General features: G+C 44.8%; 1 protein-coding gene across 5 annotated transcripts in view; it reads left to right on the plus strand.

Moving 5' to 3' along the window:
* KCTD1 (potassium channel tetramerization domain containing 1) overlaps positions 1 to 20264 on the plus strand; it is a 133827-nt gene that overhangs the window by 60284 nt on the left and 53279 nt on the right. For 4 of the 5 annotated variants that reach the window (XM_067546371.1, XM_067546374.1, XM_067546354.1 and 1 more), the window contains exon 2: positions 17981 to 18159. In XM_067546371.1, the coding sequence (XP_067402472.1) occupies positions 17996 to 18159 (164 nt within the window). In that variant the 5' untranslated portion in view covers positions 17981 to 17995. Of the gene's footprint in view, positions 1 to 17204; positions 17486 to 17980; positions 18160 to 20264 lie in introns of those variants that run through there. The other variant, XM_067546363.1, reaches the window with a different exon arrangement.

Here is a 20264-nt window from a genome sequence, read left to right on the forward strand (position 1 = left end):
CACTTGCTAGTGGATTCTCTGTACCTTAAAGTCTTTAAACCATTATTTGAGGACTTTAATAACTCAGTCATAGGTTAGAGTATATTACAGGAGTGGGTGGGTGCGGTTCTGTGGCCTGCATTGTGCAGAAGGTCAGACTAGAAGATCATATTGGTCCCTTCTGACCTTAGTCTGAGTCTATTAGCCTTCCTGTTGGTACTGCTGTTGCAGTGGGCTTTCTCAAAATTGTCTAATCCTTACGTGATTCGTCTGTTGCTCTTGCCCTGTAATACTGTGGCAATGAGTTATGTCTTTTGTGTGTCTGTCTCTGTGTTACCAGAGTGAGCCCCATTTACTTTCTCTGTGCTATTCCATATCTTATGTGTCTATCATGCTCATCTACTTGTTTCTTCTCCATGTTAAACAATTTTAAATCTTCACTAAGAAATGAAACCTGAAATCTCTCTCATCTGTTTTCACAAGGCATCTAAAACCGGTGCCAGAAACTGTTTTCCCTTACTGGTACCCGTACAGCAGCCGGCTCTAGCACCCCCTGCAGCAGCGCGCACATGTGCCCGCATATAGGCATTGCCAGCTCCCCCTCCCTCTCAGTTGCTTCTTGCTGCCAGTGATGGCGCTGGAACACTCTTCCCTTCACATGTTTTTCTCATCTCCCTAGTGGTCTATTCATCGTTTTTAGGGTATATAGTTACTCGTTCGCTACAGTTAGTTCTAGTTTGTAGCAGTTAGATTTCCAGGGTCAGGGCATGCCCCATTCCCCAGGGTTTAAACCCTGTGCTTCCTGTAAGAAGCCTATGCCCAGGAGCGACCCTCATCAAAGTTATTTAAAATGTCTGGGGGAAGCCCACATCAGTGAGACGTGTAAGATTTGTAAAAACTTCCTCCCGAGAAACAAGAAAGACCATGACATCCGTCTTCAGGCCATTTTGATGGAGTCTGCTCTGAGACCAGTGTCAGAGCCGGCAGGTCAGACTCTGTACCGAGCACGATGGCCTCAGCACACAGTGCCCCTCCGGCGCCCGTCTCTTCCTCCCGGCACTGATCTCCCTCCCTGGTTCCGAAGAAGAGGTCCAAGAAGATCCACATGGAACGGGGACGTTCTCTGGCAGAGTAGGCCAAGGGGGACCTGGCGAGACCCGTGTCGGGCTATCAACCCTCCCTGCTTCAAAAGGGTCCGTCGCCACAGTGAGCATCGACCCCAGCACTGGGCCCTCCACCGACTCCAGGTAGTGGTAGAGGCCCTCATTGATTAGTAGTGCCATCGACTCCAGGGGCCTTTCAAGCGATGAAGGACCTCTTGGTGCTGCCGCTACCACAAACGCCGAGGGATGGCAGAGCACCACACCGGGGCCCAGCACCAGCCTCTCTGGGCAGTTCAGCGAGGGACAGGTCTGCTCATCAGTCCCCTTCGTCGAGGCACCACTCAGCGGTGCGTAGGCGGTCCCCGGAGACAGGGTTACACTCTCCAGGTCAGGACACTGCCAGATCAGGCTCCCGCCGACGTTCACCAGAGGACCAGCACCAAGCAGCGCACCACCATGGAGCAGAGCAACGCAGATCACCGACTCACGGCGCGTTTCCCTGACACCATGACCTCGCTTGCGTAGTCCATGCAGGAAGCCCAAAGACAAGACCCAGTCTCGTCACCCCCAACACTCGGGCTTCACTCGCCGGCACCAGCACATCGACAATGCAGCTCACTCAGCATCGCGAATTATTTGGAGACTGCACCGCTGTGGTCTTCAGACATCAGCATATCATCTTCGGACAGTGACAATGTTATCCAAGCTGGGCAACCGCCAGCTACAGTGCACGGCTTCCTCATGATGGCGTGGCCGCAAGGTCAATGGCCGCCTAGACTGTGGCTTTACTAGTGGAGGTTTCCCCTCTGAAGTCCTGCAGGCCGGATCTGTTAGAGGAACCTCAGCACCGCAGTCTTCCATCCCTCAGAGCGCAGCACCACACCTGGACTTAGACTCAGACCATGACAGTGTGTGTGCCTGGGGATCCATGGATGCCACCCCTCCCAGGGCAGAGGTCCTCCCTCAGCTCAGATACCAGCCTCTTCCTCGTCGTCACCAGATGAAGCTGTTGTGGGACCCTCATCAGCGGTGCCAATGGATGATTTTAAGGCATACCAGAACTTATTGAAAAGGGTTGCCTATTTCTTGGGCCTCAAGATAGAGGAACTGGATGAGCCAATGGACGAGCTGTTTGGGATATTGGCATCGGCAGCTCGTAGTAGAGTGGCTTTTCCAGTCCATAAGGGGGTTGTTAAACTTGCCAAAGCCCTGTGGCAAACCCCGGCCTCCCTGCTCCCCACATCCAAGAGAACAGAAAGAAAATATTACATGCTGGCGAAGGGGTTCAAATATCTTTACACCCACCCCATGCCGGGTTTCCTGGTCATCATGGCTGCCAATGAGAGGGACAGACAGGGGAAAGTCAACTCGACCCCCTAAACATGACGCTAAGAGACTCAACTTGTTTGGTCAAAAAATTTATTCTCCGGCCAGCCTGCAGCTGCGAGTGGCGAACCAACAAGTGCTGCTATGTAGATACAACTTCAGTATCTTGCAGTCGCTGGACAAGTTTGCAAACTCGCTTTCCCCTTCCTCACAGCATGAGTTCAAGGCCATATTGGAAGAAGGGAGATCGGTGGCCAGAGCATCCCTGCAAGCAGCCTCCGATGTGGTGGATTCTGCAGCCAGGACCATGGCATCAGCGATATCGATGAGGCAAGAATCATGGCTCCAATCCTCAGGTCTCCCGTCTGAGGTCCAGCAGTCCATTCAGGACATCCCCTTTGATGGTGCAGCCCTCTTTGCCGAGCAGAGACACGTCTGACTGCATGACATGAAGGACTCCAGGGCAGCCATGCAGTCCCTTGGCCTCTATACTCCTTCCTCCTCTAGGAGGCATTTTAAGCCCCAGCACAAACAGCAGTCTGGGGACCACCCCTGCAGAGACTTCTATAAGAGGAAAAACAAGCCTTACAAGAGGCACGAGGGCCATTCGTTCTCAGCTGGGCTCTAGCCACCATAACTGGGGTGGGAAGCAGCCCTTTTGAAGGTGTGCCTGAGAGCGACCTATCAGTTCTTCCCTTGGATCCAACCCCCCTGGCATTTTCTTCTTGCTTAGCCCATTTTCTCCCAGCCTGGGCTGCAGTAACATTGGACAGAGGGTGCTCAGCATGGTGGTTATTGGTTATACCCTCCAGTTGACTTTACTCCTGCCTTCCTACCCTCCCTCCCTGTCCCTCTTCAGGGACCCCTCTCATGAGCAACTCCTTGAACAGGATTTGTGAGCACTCCTGCAGGTGGGTGCGGTGGAAGAGGTTCCCAGAGATCTGTGGGGTCAAGGTTTTTACTCCTGTTACTTCTTGATCCCAAAGGCAAAGGAAGGACTGAAGCCTATTCTGGACTTAAGGCATCTGAACAAGTATCTCAGGAAACGAAAGTTTTGCAGGGTCTCCCTAGCCACCATCATTCCCTCCTTGGATCCTGGCAACTGGTACGCCGCTCTCAATTTGAAGGACGCCTACTTCCACATTGCAATTTTCCCCAGTCACAGGAGTTTCCTGAGATTTATGGTAGGAGACTGACACTACCAGTTTGCGGTTCTCCCCTTTGGCCTCTCAACTGTGCCAACAGACTTCACTAAGTGCATGTTGATGGTAGTAGCCTACCTCAGGAGGAAAGGAGTGCAGGTATTCCCTTACCTGGACAATTGGCTCATTGGGGGAGCAGGTCAAGATCTCAGGTCCAGGTCAGCATATCGATCACCCGAGGTGTTTGTCAGGTGCTGGGGCTCGTAATAAACTAACAGAAATTGGTATGAGTCCCCGTGCAAAGGATGGAGTTCATCGGGGTAATGCTGGACTCATCCAGGGCCAGAGCATTCCTTCTGGAGGAAAGATTCTGGGCAATGGCAGAAATCATTACATGTATTTCGGCCCATCCCCTTATAACAGTGAGGGCATGCCTCAGCCTCCTGTGTCACATTGCAGCCTGCACCTACGTGTTTCCCTAGGCCAGGTTCCACCTCAGACCCCTCCAGATGTGGTTGGCATCAGTCTATTCTCCGATCAGGCACCGCCTGGACAGGATACTTATAGTCCCTCTAGAAATACTTACCTCCCTGATCTGGTGGTCAACTCTGGGTCACGTCCTCTCGGGAATGCCCTAAAAAACACCTCAGCTGTCGGTAACCATGGTTTCCGATGCCTCGGACCTCGGCTGGGGCGCTCACGTTGGTTCCCTGAAGACCCACAGTACGTGGGTTTCAGAGGAGCTGGGGTTGCATATCAATATCAAAGAGCTCAGGGTAATTCGACTAGCTTGTGCAGTTTTTCTGCATCATCTTACCAACAGGGTGGTGCAGATTCTCATGGACAATACAGCCTCCGTATATTATGTCGACAGATTGGGGTGGGAGGGGGGCAGATCCCCTGCCCTGTGTGCAGAGGCCACGAGCTTCTGGGAGTTCTGCATCAACCATAATCTCCACCCAATAGCAGTCACCTCCCAGGGGTCAACATCTCTTTAGCGGACCATCTCAGCAAGGCCTTCTGTTCTCACCACAAGTGGTCTCTCCACCCGGAGATGGAGGCTCATATCTTCCAAAGGTGGGGCAATCCCTGAGTGTACCTCTTTTCCACCAGGGCCAACAGGAAGTGCCATCAATCCTGATCCTGCCAGGGTTTCAGTGCAGGCTCTATCATAGATGCTTTTCTCCTCCCCTGGTTGGAGGGGCTCCTGTATGCCTTCCCATCACTACCTCTGATCCACCAGGTCCTCCTGAAAGTGAAGGGGGACAAGGCACAGCTTATCCTGGTGGCACCAGAGTGGCCTAGACAGTATTGGTTTGAGATGCTGGTGGAGCTGGCAGGTCCCAGGCATTGGACCTTGCCTGTGCTCCCGGATCTTCAGTCCCAGGATCAAGGTTGCCTGCTCTGCCTGGAGTTGGCCTCCCTCCACCTGACGACTTTGATGCTCCGTGGCTGAACCAGGGGGAGCAGGCCTGTTGAACCCAGGTTCAGCAGGTGCTCCCGGAGAGCAGAAAGCCATCAGCCAGATCTGCCTATAAGACCAAGTGGAAGCACTTCACCTGCTGGGCAACTGAATGTGGTGTGTCCCTGACAGAGGCATCGATCCCTACAATCCTGGAGTATCTGTTCCATCTGAAACAAGAGGGATTGGCTTTCTTGTCAGTCCGTGTGGCGGCCGTATCTGCCTCCACCCCTTGATGGAAGGCAGAACAGTCTTCTCTCATGGAATGATGACTAGGTTCCTCAAAGGGCTGGAAAGGCTTTTCTCACGGATAAGGGAGCTGCCTCCTCAGTGGGACTTAAACTTTGTCCTTTCCAGACTTACCGGTCCGCCCTTCAAGCCCATGGCTCATGCTCCCTTGTGTACCTGTCATGGAAGGTCGCCTTCCTGGTTGCTATCACATCTGCCAGGTGAGTGTCAGAGATCAGGGCTTTAATGTCAGAGCTACCATACACAGTGTTTTTCAAGGACAAGGTCCAGCTACAACCACATCTGGCCTTTTTGCCTAAGGTGGTCTCCCATTTTCACCTGAATCAGGAGATCTTCCTGCCTGTTTTCTGTCCCAAGCCGCACAACTCCAGTGAGGAGAGACGCTTGCACACTCCACGTGAGGCGGGTCCTGGCATTTTATATAGACAGGACTAAGTCCTTCCATTGCTCTACTCAGCTCTTTGTGGCAGTTGCAGACCGGATGAAGGGCTTACTGGTTTCCTCGCAGCATATTTCAAAATGGATCACTGCCTGCATCCAGGCCTGTTATCAGCAGGTGGGAATCACACCTACGGTGTCCTTGACAGCCCACCTAACGAGGGCGCAGGCATCTTCTACACCCTTCCAGACGTATGTTCCCTATATTGGACATCTGTGGGGCATCTACCTGGTCATTGGTATATCCCTTCGCATCCCACTATGCACTGACGCAGCAAGCCTGGGATGACGCTAGCTTCGGTAGAGCGGTGCTTCAAAGGTCACGTCCATGACTCCTGCCCACCTCTGGAGACACTGCTGGTGAGTCACCTAAATTGGGAATGGACATGAGCAAGCACTCGAAGAAGAAAGAACAGTTACTTACCTCGTGTTGCTCATGTCCATTCCACACCCATCCTCCTTCCCCTCAGTCGGAGTTCCAGCGAGAGGGAGGGGGAAATGGCAGTACCTATATATGGGCGCATGTGCGTGCCGCTGCAGAGGGCAATAGAACCGACTGGTACGGGTACCACTAGGGGGAAAAAGTTTCCGACACTGGTGCATGTGGCATGCACACACACCTAAATTGGGAATGGACATGAGCAACACATCTCAAAGAACAACAGTTACAAGGTAAGTAACCATTCTTTTCTTTTCTTCAAACGATGTATGCTATAAATATCTTCTTTCTGAACTTCTGATCAATTCATTTTCCTTTGTTTTTCTGCAATTGGATTATCGTTGCTAGAAATGTCTTTCTGTATGTGGTTTTTTTTTTTTTTTTTTTTTTTTTTTTTTTTTATTCCCATGATTATTAAAGGGACTCAATCTACTTAAAATTGCACTTTGGTCTGAAAAGATTTTACCAACAATCATTACAAGAAACATTGATGGTTTTTTTTCCCAGTGTGGTCAGTTTTTGCATTTGACAGCACTTTTTATATAGCAAGTTTCACTGTTTCTCCTGTACAGCCAATTTTCTTCTGCCTTGAGTGAGTTGTTCATTCAGTGATAGTGATTGAGAAACAAAAAGAGAAGATCCAGCAGGGTGATTCAGGGACAGGTGTGGTCCCTGAGTCTTCCTTTAACATTTTTTTAAAAATTGTTTGGACTTCAAGTTGATCGTGTTCCGTTTGCTGCTGCCAAAAATGCATATTCTATAGATGAGGAGTTAGAATGATCTCTTTCTGCTGCTGGGCAAATTAATAAAACAAATATCAGTGCAGAGGGAAGCAGGAACCTGGCTCATTGTAAGGGAGAGGCTATGTTTTTCATCAGCACTGTTCTCAGGACGCTCTGATTCAAAAAAGCCATTGGATTGTGCAGGCAAGGCCTGTCCCACACCAGAAGATCTCCATTCAGCAGTTTTCCCAGGGTGAAATTATATCTCGTGGTTTCTCAGCAGAGATGGTAACTGGCAGTGTTCCTTCTACTTCTGAGGCTGAAAGTGCTAGGGGGAGAACAAACATCTAATGTGCCTACGGCAGTTCTATAATGGGTGTTAGCTTCACTTTGTAAAGAGGTAGACAGTCTTCTGGAACACTCCCAAGGGGAGGTACTCCAGAAACTATAATAGAAATTCTCTTGTGTAAAGTTGATTTGTATACATTTTTATTTTGCTTAAAGAACTGAACTGGGTTTAAAAAAAAAAAAAAAATCAGTCCTGTTGTTCAAACTGACAGTTAACTGATTCTTCAGAAGAGGTTTGCAGTTTTGTTGTAGCTGTGTTGGTTCCAGGATATGAGAGAGACGTGGTGATTGAGGTGTAATATCTTCTGTTGGACCAGTTTGTGTTCTTGAAACAGACCAGCTTTCAAGCTACACAGAACCCTCGGTGAAAGCTTTCTCTTTTACCAACAGAAGTTGGTCCAGTAAAAGATATTGTCTCATCTACCTTGTCTCTTCAGAAGACTTTTCTGTAGGGTTAGGTTTTTTAAATGGGCATGCCTCTTCAGACATGACTTTTGAAAGTGGTATTCATCTTCCTTCACATACCAGCAAAGAGAGAGAATCTTAATTTGGAGGGGGGAAAATTAGTAGCTTTTATGGTTTTGGGTGTGTGTTAGTCTTCCTGGTGAGACGGATCAGGCTAAGATAATAAGGTCAGTACAAGAATAGCCTGACCAGTATTTACTCCAATTTTGACACCATATTTAGGAGGTTAGTGATCTTTCTAGAAATTCAGGATGCACAAACACAAGTCAGAAAGGCCTTTGCTTAATTCTTCCCCTTTAAATCAATAAAAGAGAGTGTTATTCCCTTGCTTGTGAAGACATTACAAAAATTGAATAGGAACTTCCTGCTAAGGGCAGACATCTCTACCTGGCTTTGGTAAATCAGAGCAATCTAAATCCTTGATAGTAACCTTAAAATTTTTCCGCTTTAAGAGGTGACCATTTCTATGGAAGGGATTTTTTTCTTCCATGTACAGAGTGAAAAAGGGAATTCTTAGAAGGAACATGAAAGATACTTTAATATTGTTTTAGATCTTTGTCCACTGTCTTGTTAGGATAGCATTGTCATGCTGCAGTGACAACGTAATGCTAGCATCCAAAAACCAAAGACTACATTCAGCCCTATTGTTTGTAGGTGAAGCATCAGTTAAAGTAATTGCAAGTTGCACCTGCTACACCAAAGGATCAGTGGTCCAAGATAGTCAGATCAGCACTGGTTGGCATCAGTGCAAAAAACTGATCTTAGCAGGCATGCAGTACTGTCAATCCTATCATCAACAGAAACACGAAAGTATGTGGTGCACAGCTTCTTGTGTATCTTCCTTCATATAAAACACAGGTAACGTCTCTGACTTTTTATTATTTGACCTATAAAATCAGCAAGGAAGAAAAGATCTTTTCAAATTGAAAAAGATGAATTTAACTTACAGGAAAACTGTTCCTAGTGGCAGGAGCTGTAGAGGCAATGTGTCTTGTACCAACTGTGGCCATATTATGGGAAGGGCCATAAGGCTGCTATTGAATCTGTCTTTTGGTACTGAAAGTGATATTCCTTGGAGGCTCTTTTAAAGTGCTGTATGTTAAAAAGTAACTGTTTCATACAGTGATATCCCTATTTAGCATGAGAGATCTTTTGGCAAATGTTGACTCTTGCTATATCTGGCAGAATCTTCGTTTACCTACCTGGTGATAACCGCTTAATTAAGGTCACTAGAATGCATTTGTATACACTGCTTGAAACCTATTGAATCAGGTGATGTATATGTAGTGTGGAAGGAAGCAAATCAGACATCCTCACCGTCTCTCCAAAAGCACAGTTGTAGGTCAGTACAGTAGAAGCCAGCTAAGAGTGGAGATAAGCATCTTAATGGAATAAATGATTTGAAATTAAAGGTGTCTACTCCTTCCCCCACTTAGACATCCTTGGAAGAGGCACAGCAGGTTTGTGGGCCTTTACTCTGACACCTTGTGCCTGGCGCATCTAAATTTTGCTTTCTCTAAAATGGTTAAAAAAAATTGATTGGCCATATAGCCTCTGATCATGCAAAATCTGACTTGGTTGTGCAGTCTAGTGCAGATTCCTAACACAGCTGTGTTTGTAAATGAGATTTCTTCAGAGGGTTCAAGTCACTTGTTTTGAATGAGGATCAAGTGTATGGCAAATGTGAAGACTTTGAAATTAAGCTTCTTTCAGTTAGGAAAACAAAAACGGCAGATGGAAACAAACTTTGGGCTAGATTCTGAAATATCTGACTTCTTTGTTGGTGCAAAAGTCAGGAATCTGGCCACAAATAGCCAACAGGGAATTGCCCTGAAATAGGGAAACAAATGGGCAGAGAGGAGTATGACAGAGCAGAGCTTTATTACATAGGATCCATTGTATCAGTGGCATAAACTAGAAAAGCTGCTCTAAGCCTCACTGAGCCTAGGGCTGGTGCAAATCAGCCCTCAGGGTGGGAGAGCCTTAACACTGTATCTGTCTGTCCATCCCTGTCCTTGTCCCACCACTGGCAAGTGGACCTCTCCCACAGGAGACTGGTCTGCTTGGAGAAACAGTGGTAACTTTTTTATATTGTTTTTAACAACAATACAGGATTAACCATAGGTCTCAAATATAAGAAATGACAGGCCAAATGATACTTTCAAGGAAGTCAGAGGAACCTGAAAATAAAGATTTACAAAGAATATGTGGAACATGTGTAATCTGACCTAGACTATAGCTATGTTTGAGCATACTCAAAATGACAGTGAATCTATCTCTACTGTGGTTCTGCTGGAATTTTCTCTCTAGATGTCTGTCCTTCAGTGAATTACCTCAGCCTGTTTATACTAGAATTTAACAGGGGAAAGCATAATATTTTTGTTTCTGACTTGAGTAAAATAAGTCCAGTTTCCTGTTTAAAGGAATTTACAGTCAACTTGTAAATGATGCTTCAAGTCTGGATATTACAGCGGACAATGAGGAATCAGTGCCTTTCAATTGGTTTAGCTTTGTGCATTTGGCAGTCTTTTTTGTGTGTAGTATTTCCCTGTTTTGTTGATGACAATTGCATTGCCTCTGTCATGTACCAGCATGTTGACATCACTCCTATGTATTTCACTGATGGGAATCTCACTTCACTCATCCCCAATCCCTGAAAGAGGGCTGCTGCTGCTTCTGAATCTGAGACAGGAAAACCTCTTTCTTAAAACCCCTGGAGTCAGTAAGCAGCAAAAATTGGAAGAGAAAGAGGGAGTCAAGGACTGCCTTCAGTATACTTCTCAGAATCCTGCCTGGGGAAGAGACTTTTCACTGCCAAGGACTTCTGCAAGTCCCAGGGGAGGAAAGTAGAAGTTGGAAGGCCTCACCTTCTGTGCTGTTGTTAAACAGGCAGACAGGAGTGTGCTCAGAGGAGCAGAAAGAAGGGCAGGCCTAAGCATTTTTAGTGGAGCTCTTGGACCACCCAGTGTCCTTTGTTGAAAAGACTCCTGTAAATTTCAAGGAAGCAGAGAAACTCTTAACTGTTTGCTTGAAAGGTTTTTAATTTCCGTGTTCTCAATCACAGCCTTTAATTTAGCCTTTATCAACTTCAATTTTTTTTAAATTCACTGAATTATAAAAAATTGATCTGCGTATCATTCGAGGCTTTGTAGTGTTGTTGGTCCCCATATCAGTTAAAAAGTGTTTTCTGGATTTAGGATCCGAAGTCACTGTTTGAAAAGTGCCTGGAATCAAATCCCTTCAAGAACTGTGCTGCTGGTCAGTAATTCACAAGCATCTTAAATAGGCATGTTGAACAAGATTTCAGTGAATCAAAATAATTGAAATATGCATTGGCTTTTAAAATTGGAACATGACTGAAAAATCAGTAAGGAACAAGAATAAAGTAAAAGATGAGGATTAAAAAAAAACTATGGGAGCTGCTGTCTATGGATGGCCATAGCTGTGCTTAACAGTACTCCCTGTAATGCACGGACTCAGTGTTTTATAAACCAAATTGTTGTTGTCTGCTTCAAGAACAATGTCCATATATCACCAGTCTAAAAACAGTCTCAGTTCCATCCATGAGCCCACCTTGTGTACAGAATGGCCACATGAGACTACAAAAGTGGAGCAGGCTCTGTTCTTGGATCCTTTCTACTACCTGCTCGTTTTCTCCCCCCTTGTTATAAGGGGCTTTTTGGTTTTTTTAAAGGGAATGGTCTTTGTAAGCAGTTTAGACAATGGGAATTGTAATTGTACACAGGATACGAACAAATGCCAAATTAAACCTCTTGTTTGATCAGTAATGGTTCCCTTTTTATTAATAATTTCTGGCTATGAACATTTTTCTCCTCAACCTATCTGCCCTTCATTATTGTTCATTTCCTTATTCACACTAACCCAGTACAAGTAATGTATTTCTTGGGCAATTATAGGGGGTTGGTCACTTGGGCCTGGTCTACACTGGCGACATAGGTCGACGTAAAGTCACTTACGTCGACCTACGTACATCTGCATCTATACTAGCATCACTGTTAATTCGAATTAAGTCGCCTCGAAAATCAACCTAATAAGACCACTTCTGCAAGTGGCGTAGCGCCTAAATCGAATTTGTTAATTTGATTGTCAGTGTAGACACAACTTCATTTAAATCGAATTTAGGTATCCCACAATGCCCCGTTTTGACCGCTCTGGACAATCGCGCTGTGCTGCTCTGTGGTCACGCTACCAGGAAATGTCCCCTCCCCTCAAGCCCTGGGAAGATTTGAATTTTCATTTCCTGTGCTGACAGCGTGGAGAGAGCTTTGTCACTGTTCTCCGCATGGCTACTGCAAAGCCCAAACGTGCTCCAGCGTGGAGTCGACCAGAAGTCTTAGATCTCATCAGGCTGTGGGGCGAGGAGTCCGTTCTGGCTCAACTTAGAACCAGCAAAAGCAATCTGGACAGTTATGGGAAGATATCCCAGGGCATGCTGGAGAAGGGACACAAGAGAGACGGTCAGCAGTGCCGCGTGAAGATCAAGGAGCTGTGTCAGTTGTATCAGAAAGCCAGGGAAGCTAACAGCCATTCTGGCTCCTTGTCCAAAACATGCTGCTTTTATGATGACGTGCATGCAATTCTTGGTGGCGATCCCACCACGGTGCCGCCCCGCAGCATCAATATCGCCACTAGGTCACAGTCCATGGACAATGAAGAAGACTCCGTGGACGAGGAGGAGGCTAAGGAGAGCAGGGCGCATGAGAGTGTGCTGTCCGTTCTCCCTGAAAGTCAGGATATATTCCTGACCCCAGAGCAGTCCAGCAGCACACAAGACAGCACTAATGATCCCATGGAAGGCACATCTGGTGAGGTTTTTGTCGTCTTAGCAGTTCTGTCCTTTTACATTGGGGGGGCCCACGAAGGGGATTTCAGGCGTTTCGGTGACAGTACTGGGGGTTACCCAGGGGACAGTTTGTTTATGTGATGAGAAATGCTACATTTATCATTTGATATCTCACAGAAACTTTCATGTACGTCATCTGTTATCCTTCGCAAAAGTTTTCAGGGGAGGGCTGCCTTGTTCCTCCCTCCACATTAGGATACTTTGCTGCAATCAAGGGAGCCTGCATCATGGCGGAACACTGCTGGTACCCCGCTGCGTCCAGCACATCTGTGTTTTAAGCAGAGACTCCCCCTCCGCCCACCCCCCAAACACACACTCTCCGTAGTTCCTCTGTGAGGGTTTAAAATACCAGCAGAGACGCCTCCCCCTCCCCTACCCCCCCACCACGCTGTCCTCAGATCCTCTCTGCAAGGGCACAGCGAGCAGACCCTTCTGGGACCTCAGGAATGGCAGGAGGCTCTGTGTTTGCCCTGTGCACTGCATGGGGATCATTGTCTACATTATTGCAGCTGTAGCATTTTCTTCACTCTGCTAACAGGCCTATCTTGTTTTTTTTTTTTGTTTTTTTTTTTAATTATTCTGTAAACACCTCGGCCTTGGCCCCACTCTCAAGAAAGACTATTGCAGATTAGAAAAAGGGGGCAAAAAAACCAAGAGATATGTTTTGCAAGCTCATGAACGCCTCAGCGGCCACAGAGGCAAAACAAAGAGTGTGGCAGCTCGCCTTGTCCCAGAATATGGACATGGACAGGGAGACTCGAAGAAAAATGATGGAGCATGATGGCAGTACCACGCGAGAGACGCAAGACGAATCATTCAGGACCAGGCAGACATGCTGCGGAGGCTTGTGGAGCTTCAGGAGGAGTGGAGGAAGGACAAAGTCACGCTGCAGCCCCTCCATAATGCTCCTCGACCGAGGGCTTTGATGCCTGCCCCCTCCCCAGCTGGTCTCTGAGGAGACTGGCCAGGCTGCAGTACATGCTCGCCTCCACTCCAGTGGAGGTGAGCAGAAAGCAGCGGCGGCCACGCAGACAGCTGGCCAGCAAGCTACCACCCTACCCCTTGAGACAGTGAATGAATACTCCCCCCTTCCCCCATGACTTGAATGTTAAGAAATAAAGTTAAGCATCATTTCAACACGTTTCTTTATTAAATCATATCTTGTTCTGGAGGGATTTGGCGGGTACAGATATCGATTGGGGGGGAGGGGGGATGGTTTCGCCAAAGGCAAACATACAGGAACAGAAATCTGTCCTGCATCTCATTGCAGAACCTGGTTTTCAAAGCTTCCCTAATGCAAAGCACTCTGCGGTTTGCTCTCAGTGTAGTGCTGGCATCTGGCTGCTCATAATTGGCGGCCAGTCTTTCTGCCTCCACAGCCCAACCCTGGGGAAACCTCTCACCCTTCGCTTCATACACATTATGAAGAACACAGCACGCAGATATCGCGGAAGAGAGGTTCTTCTCAGTCATGTCCAGCCTAGTGAGGAGACTCCTCCATCTACCCTTTAAACGCCCAACGGCACATTCTACAACCATTCTGCAACTACTTAACCTGTTATTAAAACACTCCTTGTCGCTGTCAAGGTGACTGGTGTACGAATTTTTTGATCTGGGAAAAAAGTGCCTGCCTGCATATTAGAGAACAGCCCTGACGTCATGCACCTTCCCAGACCACCCCACACAGGTGTTGGTGAAATGACCCCTGTGATCCACAAGCCCCTGCAGGACCATGGAAAAGTACCCCTTGCAGTTTATGTACTCGGTTGCTAGGTGGGCAGGCACTAAGATAGGGATGTGCGTCCCATCAATGCCCTCCCCCCTGCAATTTGGGAACCCCATCATGGCAAATCCCTCCACTATGTCCTGCACATTTCCCAAAGTCACTATCCTTTGTAGAAAAAGTCTAATGATGGCCCTGCATACTTGAATCACGGCGGTGCCCACTGGAGATTTACCGACTCCGAATTGATTCCCAACCGAGTGGTAACAGTCGGGGGTTGCCAGCTTCCACAGAGCGATGGCGACTCTTCTCCACCATCAGAGCTTGTCTCAAGCAAGTATTCATGCGCTTCAGGGACAGTGCCAGCTCCGAGCACAGTTCCAGGAAAGTTGTCTTTCGCATATGAAAGTTTTGCGGCCACTGATCATCATACCACAGCTGCATAAGGATGCGGTCCCACCAGTCTGTGCTTGTTTCCCTGGACCAGAACCGGTGCTCCACGGACTGCAGATGATTCTTTACAGCCTGCAGCAATCGGGAATTGTTCTGCTCTATGGCTTGTAGCAGGGCAGCCTTGGTGGCATCGCTGTTGTCTGTGCTTCAGCTTCTTGCTCTACTTCAAAAATACTCAATGATAAGCCGCGATGTATTTGTAACGCTCACAATAATAGCGCAGAGTTGAGCTCGCTGCATGTCTCTGCAGCAATGGCAAGCGTGGGGAGTAAAAAAAAAAAAAAAAAAAAAAAAGTGCAAAAATACTTCTCCTGTTTGGTTGGGGGGGGGGGCGAGGAGAAAGGAGGGGGAAACAGTGTTGCATCATGGGATGATGACACTCGTCCCAACAGCCACCATGGCTAGTTGCACTGTGGGATAGCTACCCACATTGCAGTGCTTTGCAATTCGAAATAAGAGTGCTCAGTGTAAATGCAGGAGACCTGTGCAAACAGCGTAGTGTATACACGCTGCTGCGATTTCTAAAAATTGGCTGCTGAAAGTCGATTTAAAGTAAGTCAACTTCACTCGGCAGTGTAGACGTGGCCTTGGTCATCAAATCTACATCTTCATCTCTCCCATGGCAAGCATCGATTACCCTTTTAATTCTGAGCAATATAACTGTTAATCTTGTTATGCTGTAGGGTTGTACCTGTTAAGCTTAAAACCAGTTTCTTGTGGCATCTAGCACAATGGGAACCCATCCTGAGTTAAGTTCTCTAGGCAGTGCCATAAATCGAGTAATATTGTCCTCTTTCAGAGTGGCCTCAAAACTGTAGCTAACTAGATGTGTCCAATGAGATGACTGGAGTAAGTTCAACATTGTTCTATTAACAACTAAATATTAAGTATATGGACATTCTTCAGGAACAACAGATTCAGGTGGCTTAAAGGAAGAATGCTGTAGAGTTCAACAGGATAGCAAAAGTTTTGTAGGAAAACGTCTTTATTTCATGGAATTTTAAGGTAAATACTATTTGTGAATGATCGCTTAGTTGGTTCTAGCTTACATGTGGAAACCACTTTCATTCTCTTGTGACTTAACTAAAATCTGCGGTCATTCCACGTTGTAACCTACCATCCTTGCAATGGTCTGTTACGCTGTACGTTTTTTAAACCAATTTATGCACCTTGCACTATCACAGTTATGCTGAATGAGGTCCCAGTCTAACTACATTATTAACCCTGCCAATCTGTTCGTTTTCTCCTGAGAACCCTGAGGCAGGATATACAGTAGGATATGTCCAATTGAAAAACTATTTCAAACTCCATGGAGTTGCAGTGTGCTAAATTGTAACAGGGAAGTAAGCATGTTTTGTTGGACAAAAAGATACTAGAAAGGAAGGTAATATGGTGCATTTCATAAACCTCATAGACTTCGTTTTTAGTTTTAATCAACTTTTCCTAGTTAATTTTTAAAGCGCTTAATTAATATGCTTTTCTTCACTCCTGTTAATTATCAATCAAGCTATTAATTACACATTTATTTCCAGTTTGTGTCATTTTTGCATGCTTCCTTTCCCTGTCACTTCTCCAGCTACTTTCCTTTCCTGCAGCTTTTCTCTTTATTAGTACTTTTAACCCAGTCTCATTGTGCAGATCTGTAGCATCTTGGGATGGTGATTATGCCACACCACATTTATAATAGATGCCAAGGTTTTGTGTAGCGTGTGTATCTAGTATCTTGTCTGAACTTGTCTTAGTTGTGCCTCAAGAAGGTCCTCAAGAAATTCTAGTTCTTAAGATTAATATTCTGCAAATGTATATGTTAAGGTAGTATTTTATGAGTGAAAATTAACCAGACTTTTTACTCTATCCCCTTCGCTCTTGTTTTTGTTTGACCCAATTTCACTTTTGTGTATGAAAGAGAAAATTGGTTGTTTTAAATATCTTATAGTTTATAGATGCCTTGTGTTAAATATTGTTTGAATTTACTGTGAAACAGTGGCCACTAAATCATTTGTTAGACAAGTACCTTCCTCATGCTGCCTTTATAGTTTGAGTCTTCAAGAGCAAAGTAAAAATTATAAATAATATTTTAGACACAGAAGAACCTCACTAATTTGACTACCCCGTAATTCTTGTACACAGCTGTTTTCTCTCCCCACCTCTCAGACTTAATATCATAGTGCTGTACTAAGAATTCGTTCCTTTGCAACTAAATGACTTGCCAAATGAACAAAGCATGTGTTTTGATTTCTCACTGCTTTGCTTATATTTTTTTTAAAACTAAAAATTCAGTAATTCCCACTTCTCAGCATGTATTGTTAGGATGCCACTAAATATGTATCCTTCTTGTAGATAGGAAGTGAAATTTTCTCAAAACAAATCTTTAGACCGAGTTTCTGTTTGAATCCCAGAGATCTGAAAATAGCCTGCCTTACTGGCTTCTGCAAAGCACTTCACACTGCCCCACCCTATTTCATGCACCGGTTGCACTACGTGTATTCCTGTGTGACTAAAAGTTTGTTTCATCAGCATCTGTTTCTGTTCTACTTTCGGAGCTTGCTTTGAATTGGGAAGCTGCTCAGAACAGCAGTCTGCTTGAGCCACACAGGGGCACTTGTCACCATATGTATAATTGTTAATGGAAAATGTCTTTCTCAAAGGCTGTCGGTGCCCATTGTTTTATAGTACATGAACAGTTGGCTAGTCCAGGTGTTTCCTCTTTTGTTTTCATGATATGTGGATTGGAAATTCAAGAGAAGAGTTTGCAGAATGGAAGAGCTGAGGGTTTGTATTTATCCGTCCTAACTGCATAGCAATTAGGGGAATTTGGGGAGAAACCCAAACTCCTGTGTGCTTTTTAATTTAAAAAAGTGTGTATTGTTTTTATCCTTTCTGACTTTTTTTTTTTTAAAAACGATTAGTATTTGTTAGTGACTTTACAGCTCTTAAATGAATAAGCATTCCTATTTTATATGGAATAATTTTATAAAGAATAGTATTTGGAAATAGCCTGTTTTATTCAACCTTGTAAATGGCTTCTTGTTTCTTTTGTGGGTTTTATAATTACACTTTATTTAACTTCATTCACTATAACCATAGTTAAGTTTAAAAGTTGAAAGTTTTTTTTAAAAAAAAATAAACCTAATATCAGTCTCTGATGTAATATAATTAAAGTTGCAGGTTGAAGATAAGATTAATGATAGGTGTCTATTCGCTGCTCATCTGTGGCTTTGGGGAAGCCCTTAAGAAAATTCCTGACTCATGTCTGTCTCTTTACAGGACAGTCGGCCAAATATGTCAAGACCTCTGATCACTAGATCCCCTGCATCTCCGTTGAACAATCAAGGCATCCCCACTCCAGCACAACTCACAAAATCCAACGCACCAGTTCATATTGATGTGGGTGGGCACATGTACACCAGCAGCTTGGCCACACTTACTAAATACCCTGACTCCAGGTAATTCTAAAGATTATGTTGCATGTATTTGGCCATTCATTGATTCAGTTTTATACTTATACATTATGGGACTCTATTCTCAAAATGTTGCATTTCACTCCTTTGCTTTAAAATGGGCTTAATATTTCTGAATACATAAGAGCCGAAAGGTTGATCTTTCTTCATCTCCTACCATACACCTCAGACTAAAGACACATCTTTGTAAATCCCTTTGTTTATCCCCTAAAATAAAGGCAGATGTTCTTAACCCTTGCATAAAGTTCATTAATATGGACTAATTTTTTGTGATGTCTTGTATGAAAAATCTAATGACATGGTTACAAATTTACATACAATTTAAAAAAAAAGTTGAGCAACATTCTCTTTCCCACACTGTCAACATGTAATTCCAGACAACACAGTTTTAAAACACAGTTAAGATTGTAAACTATGTCTAATAGCAATAACTTAAAACCTTATTAGAACATTATGTATTTTTAAAACAATTGCAATTATGTGTGGAATCCTAAATCTGCTCTTATATCCCCAATTATACTCTAATGGGTTGGGAATCCTGGTAAATAATGAGCATTAAATAATGCAAGGGAATTTTCACATCCACAGAGAAGATATGTGATGTAGATGGAGTAAAGGTCCATGGTGGGTTGTGTGTAGGTTTTTGGGGTTTTTGTATTTTTCTTTTTAAAGAGCAAGCATTGAACATACTCTTGATGAGTTTTAGGTGGGTGAGTTTTTAATTCTATGCTCCAGTTGTCAGCTAAAGAAATAAATCTGACCCCAAAATCAGAAAAAAGGAGCTACGCACACAAATGATGTTCATAATTAAAGCTGACCAAGAATGGAAATCCCTTTTCTGCCCCCCAAAAAAAAAAAGGTTCAGCAAAATTTTTGTGCTGAACTGGGACAAAATATCAAAAACATGAATTTTGTCACAGAAAGGGAAAACCAAAGAACTCGGGCCGCTCAGTCCACCCAAGCCACGATCTCCAGGAGACAAAGAGTCAGAGTCCTGAGCTCTCAGCCTGGCAGCCCTCTGGGAAAGCTGTCAGATTCACTGGCAGAAAGTGAAATTGACCGGAGCCTTCCAGGCAGGCAATGGGGGAGCCATCATTTGATTTTTTCCTAATGGAAAATAAAATTCTTCAGCAAAACTGAAATTTTCTTGCAGAAGATTTTTTGCGAAAAGGGCAGTTTTGTCAGTAAATCATCTAGATGAAAATGTTTTGACAAGCTCTAGACAGACTGTCAGAGCTGGGATGTTCAAGCAAACTCCTGTATAGCATTTATTGTTGGTGTTGTATCCCTCCTCTTTAAATCACAGGTACTAGTGGGGTGTTTCATATGTTCTGTAAATGTACATTCACTGCACAAGTGAATTTATTGCTTCTGCTTCAAGAAAGAGAAAGTTCCCTCCATAAATTACTGTATTTCCTGTCTCCTGATTACTGTCTTATCACGACTGCTCGAAAGCATCACACTTCACACCTACTGTTCATCTAGTACAGTAACAATAATTAAATCCCTGGAACAATTATGCAGTTAAGCTATTTAAACTTTGCTTTTATCTTTTTTTTGGTTAAAAAAAATCTTCAAATTATGTAGCTGTACTTCCCTTTTTATAGCACATACAGTCCATTTTGAAGCATAGGTTTCTTCTGAGCATGCAATTTATGGTAGTGACACTTTTTTCTCCCTCTGCTAATGCAATACAGCCTATAACCTTAGTAAGGGTCACCACAGTTTTATAATACTAAAGGCACCTGGAGAGAGAGAGAGAAGACCATGCTAAAGTGTGAAGAAAGAAAAACAGAAAATAAAAAGTTTAGCCTGCCTGACATAGCTTTCCTTATCAGAACAAGGCATAATGCCTTGTGTACAGGGTGGGGGAAAACTAAGGCATCATGAAGGGGCAAAAGCAATATCAGAGATGTGATTCATCAGACAAGAACTGAAAACTTTTCTCCTAATGTTTGTCCAGGAACAGTGTTTGGAAAAGTTTAACCCTGAAAGCATTCGTACCGGTCTGCAAAACTGTTTCTAGCCCTGTTTGGAACCTTCCTTAGGCTCTGATCCTAAGAAGTATAGAACACCCAAATGAGGTGGAT

The sequence above is a fragment of the Emydura macquarii genome, unplaced genomic scaffold (genome assembly GCF_026122565.2).
Source record: "Emydura macquarii macquarii isolate MOO-44397 ecotype Brisbane River unplaced genomic scaffold, CSIRO-AGI_Emac_v2 contig_212, whole genome shotgun sequence".
In the NCBI taxonomy this organism is placed as follows: Eukaryota; Metazoa; Chordata; order Testudines; family Chelidae; genus Emydura; species Emydura macquarii.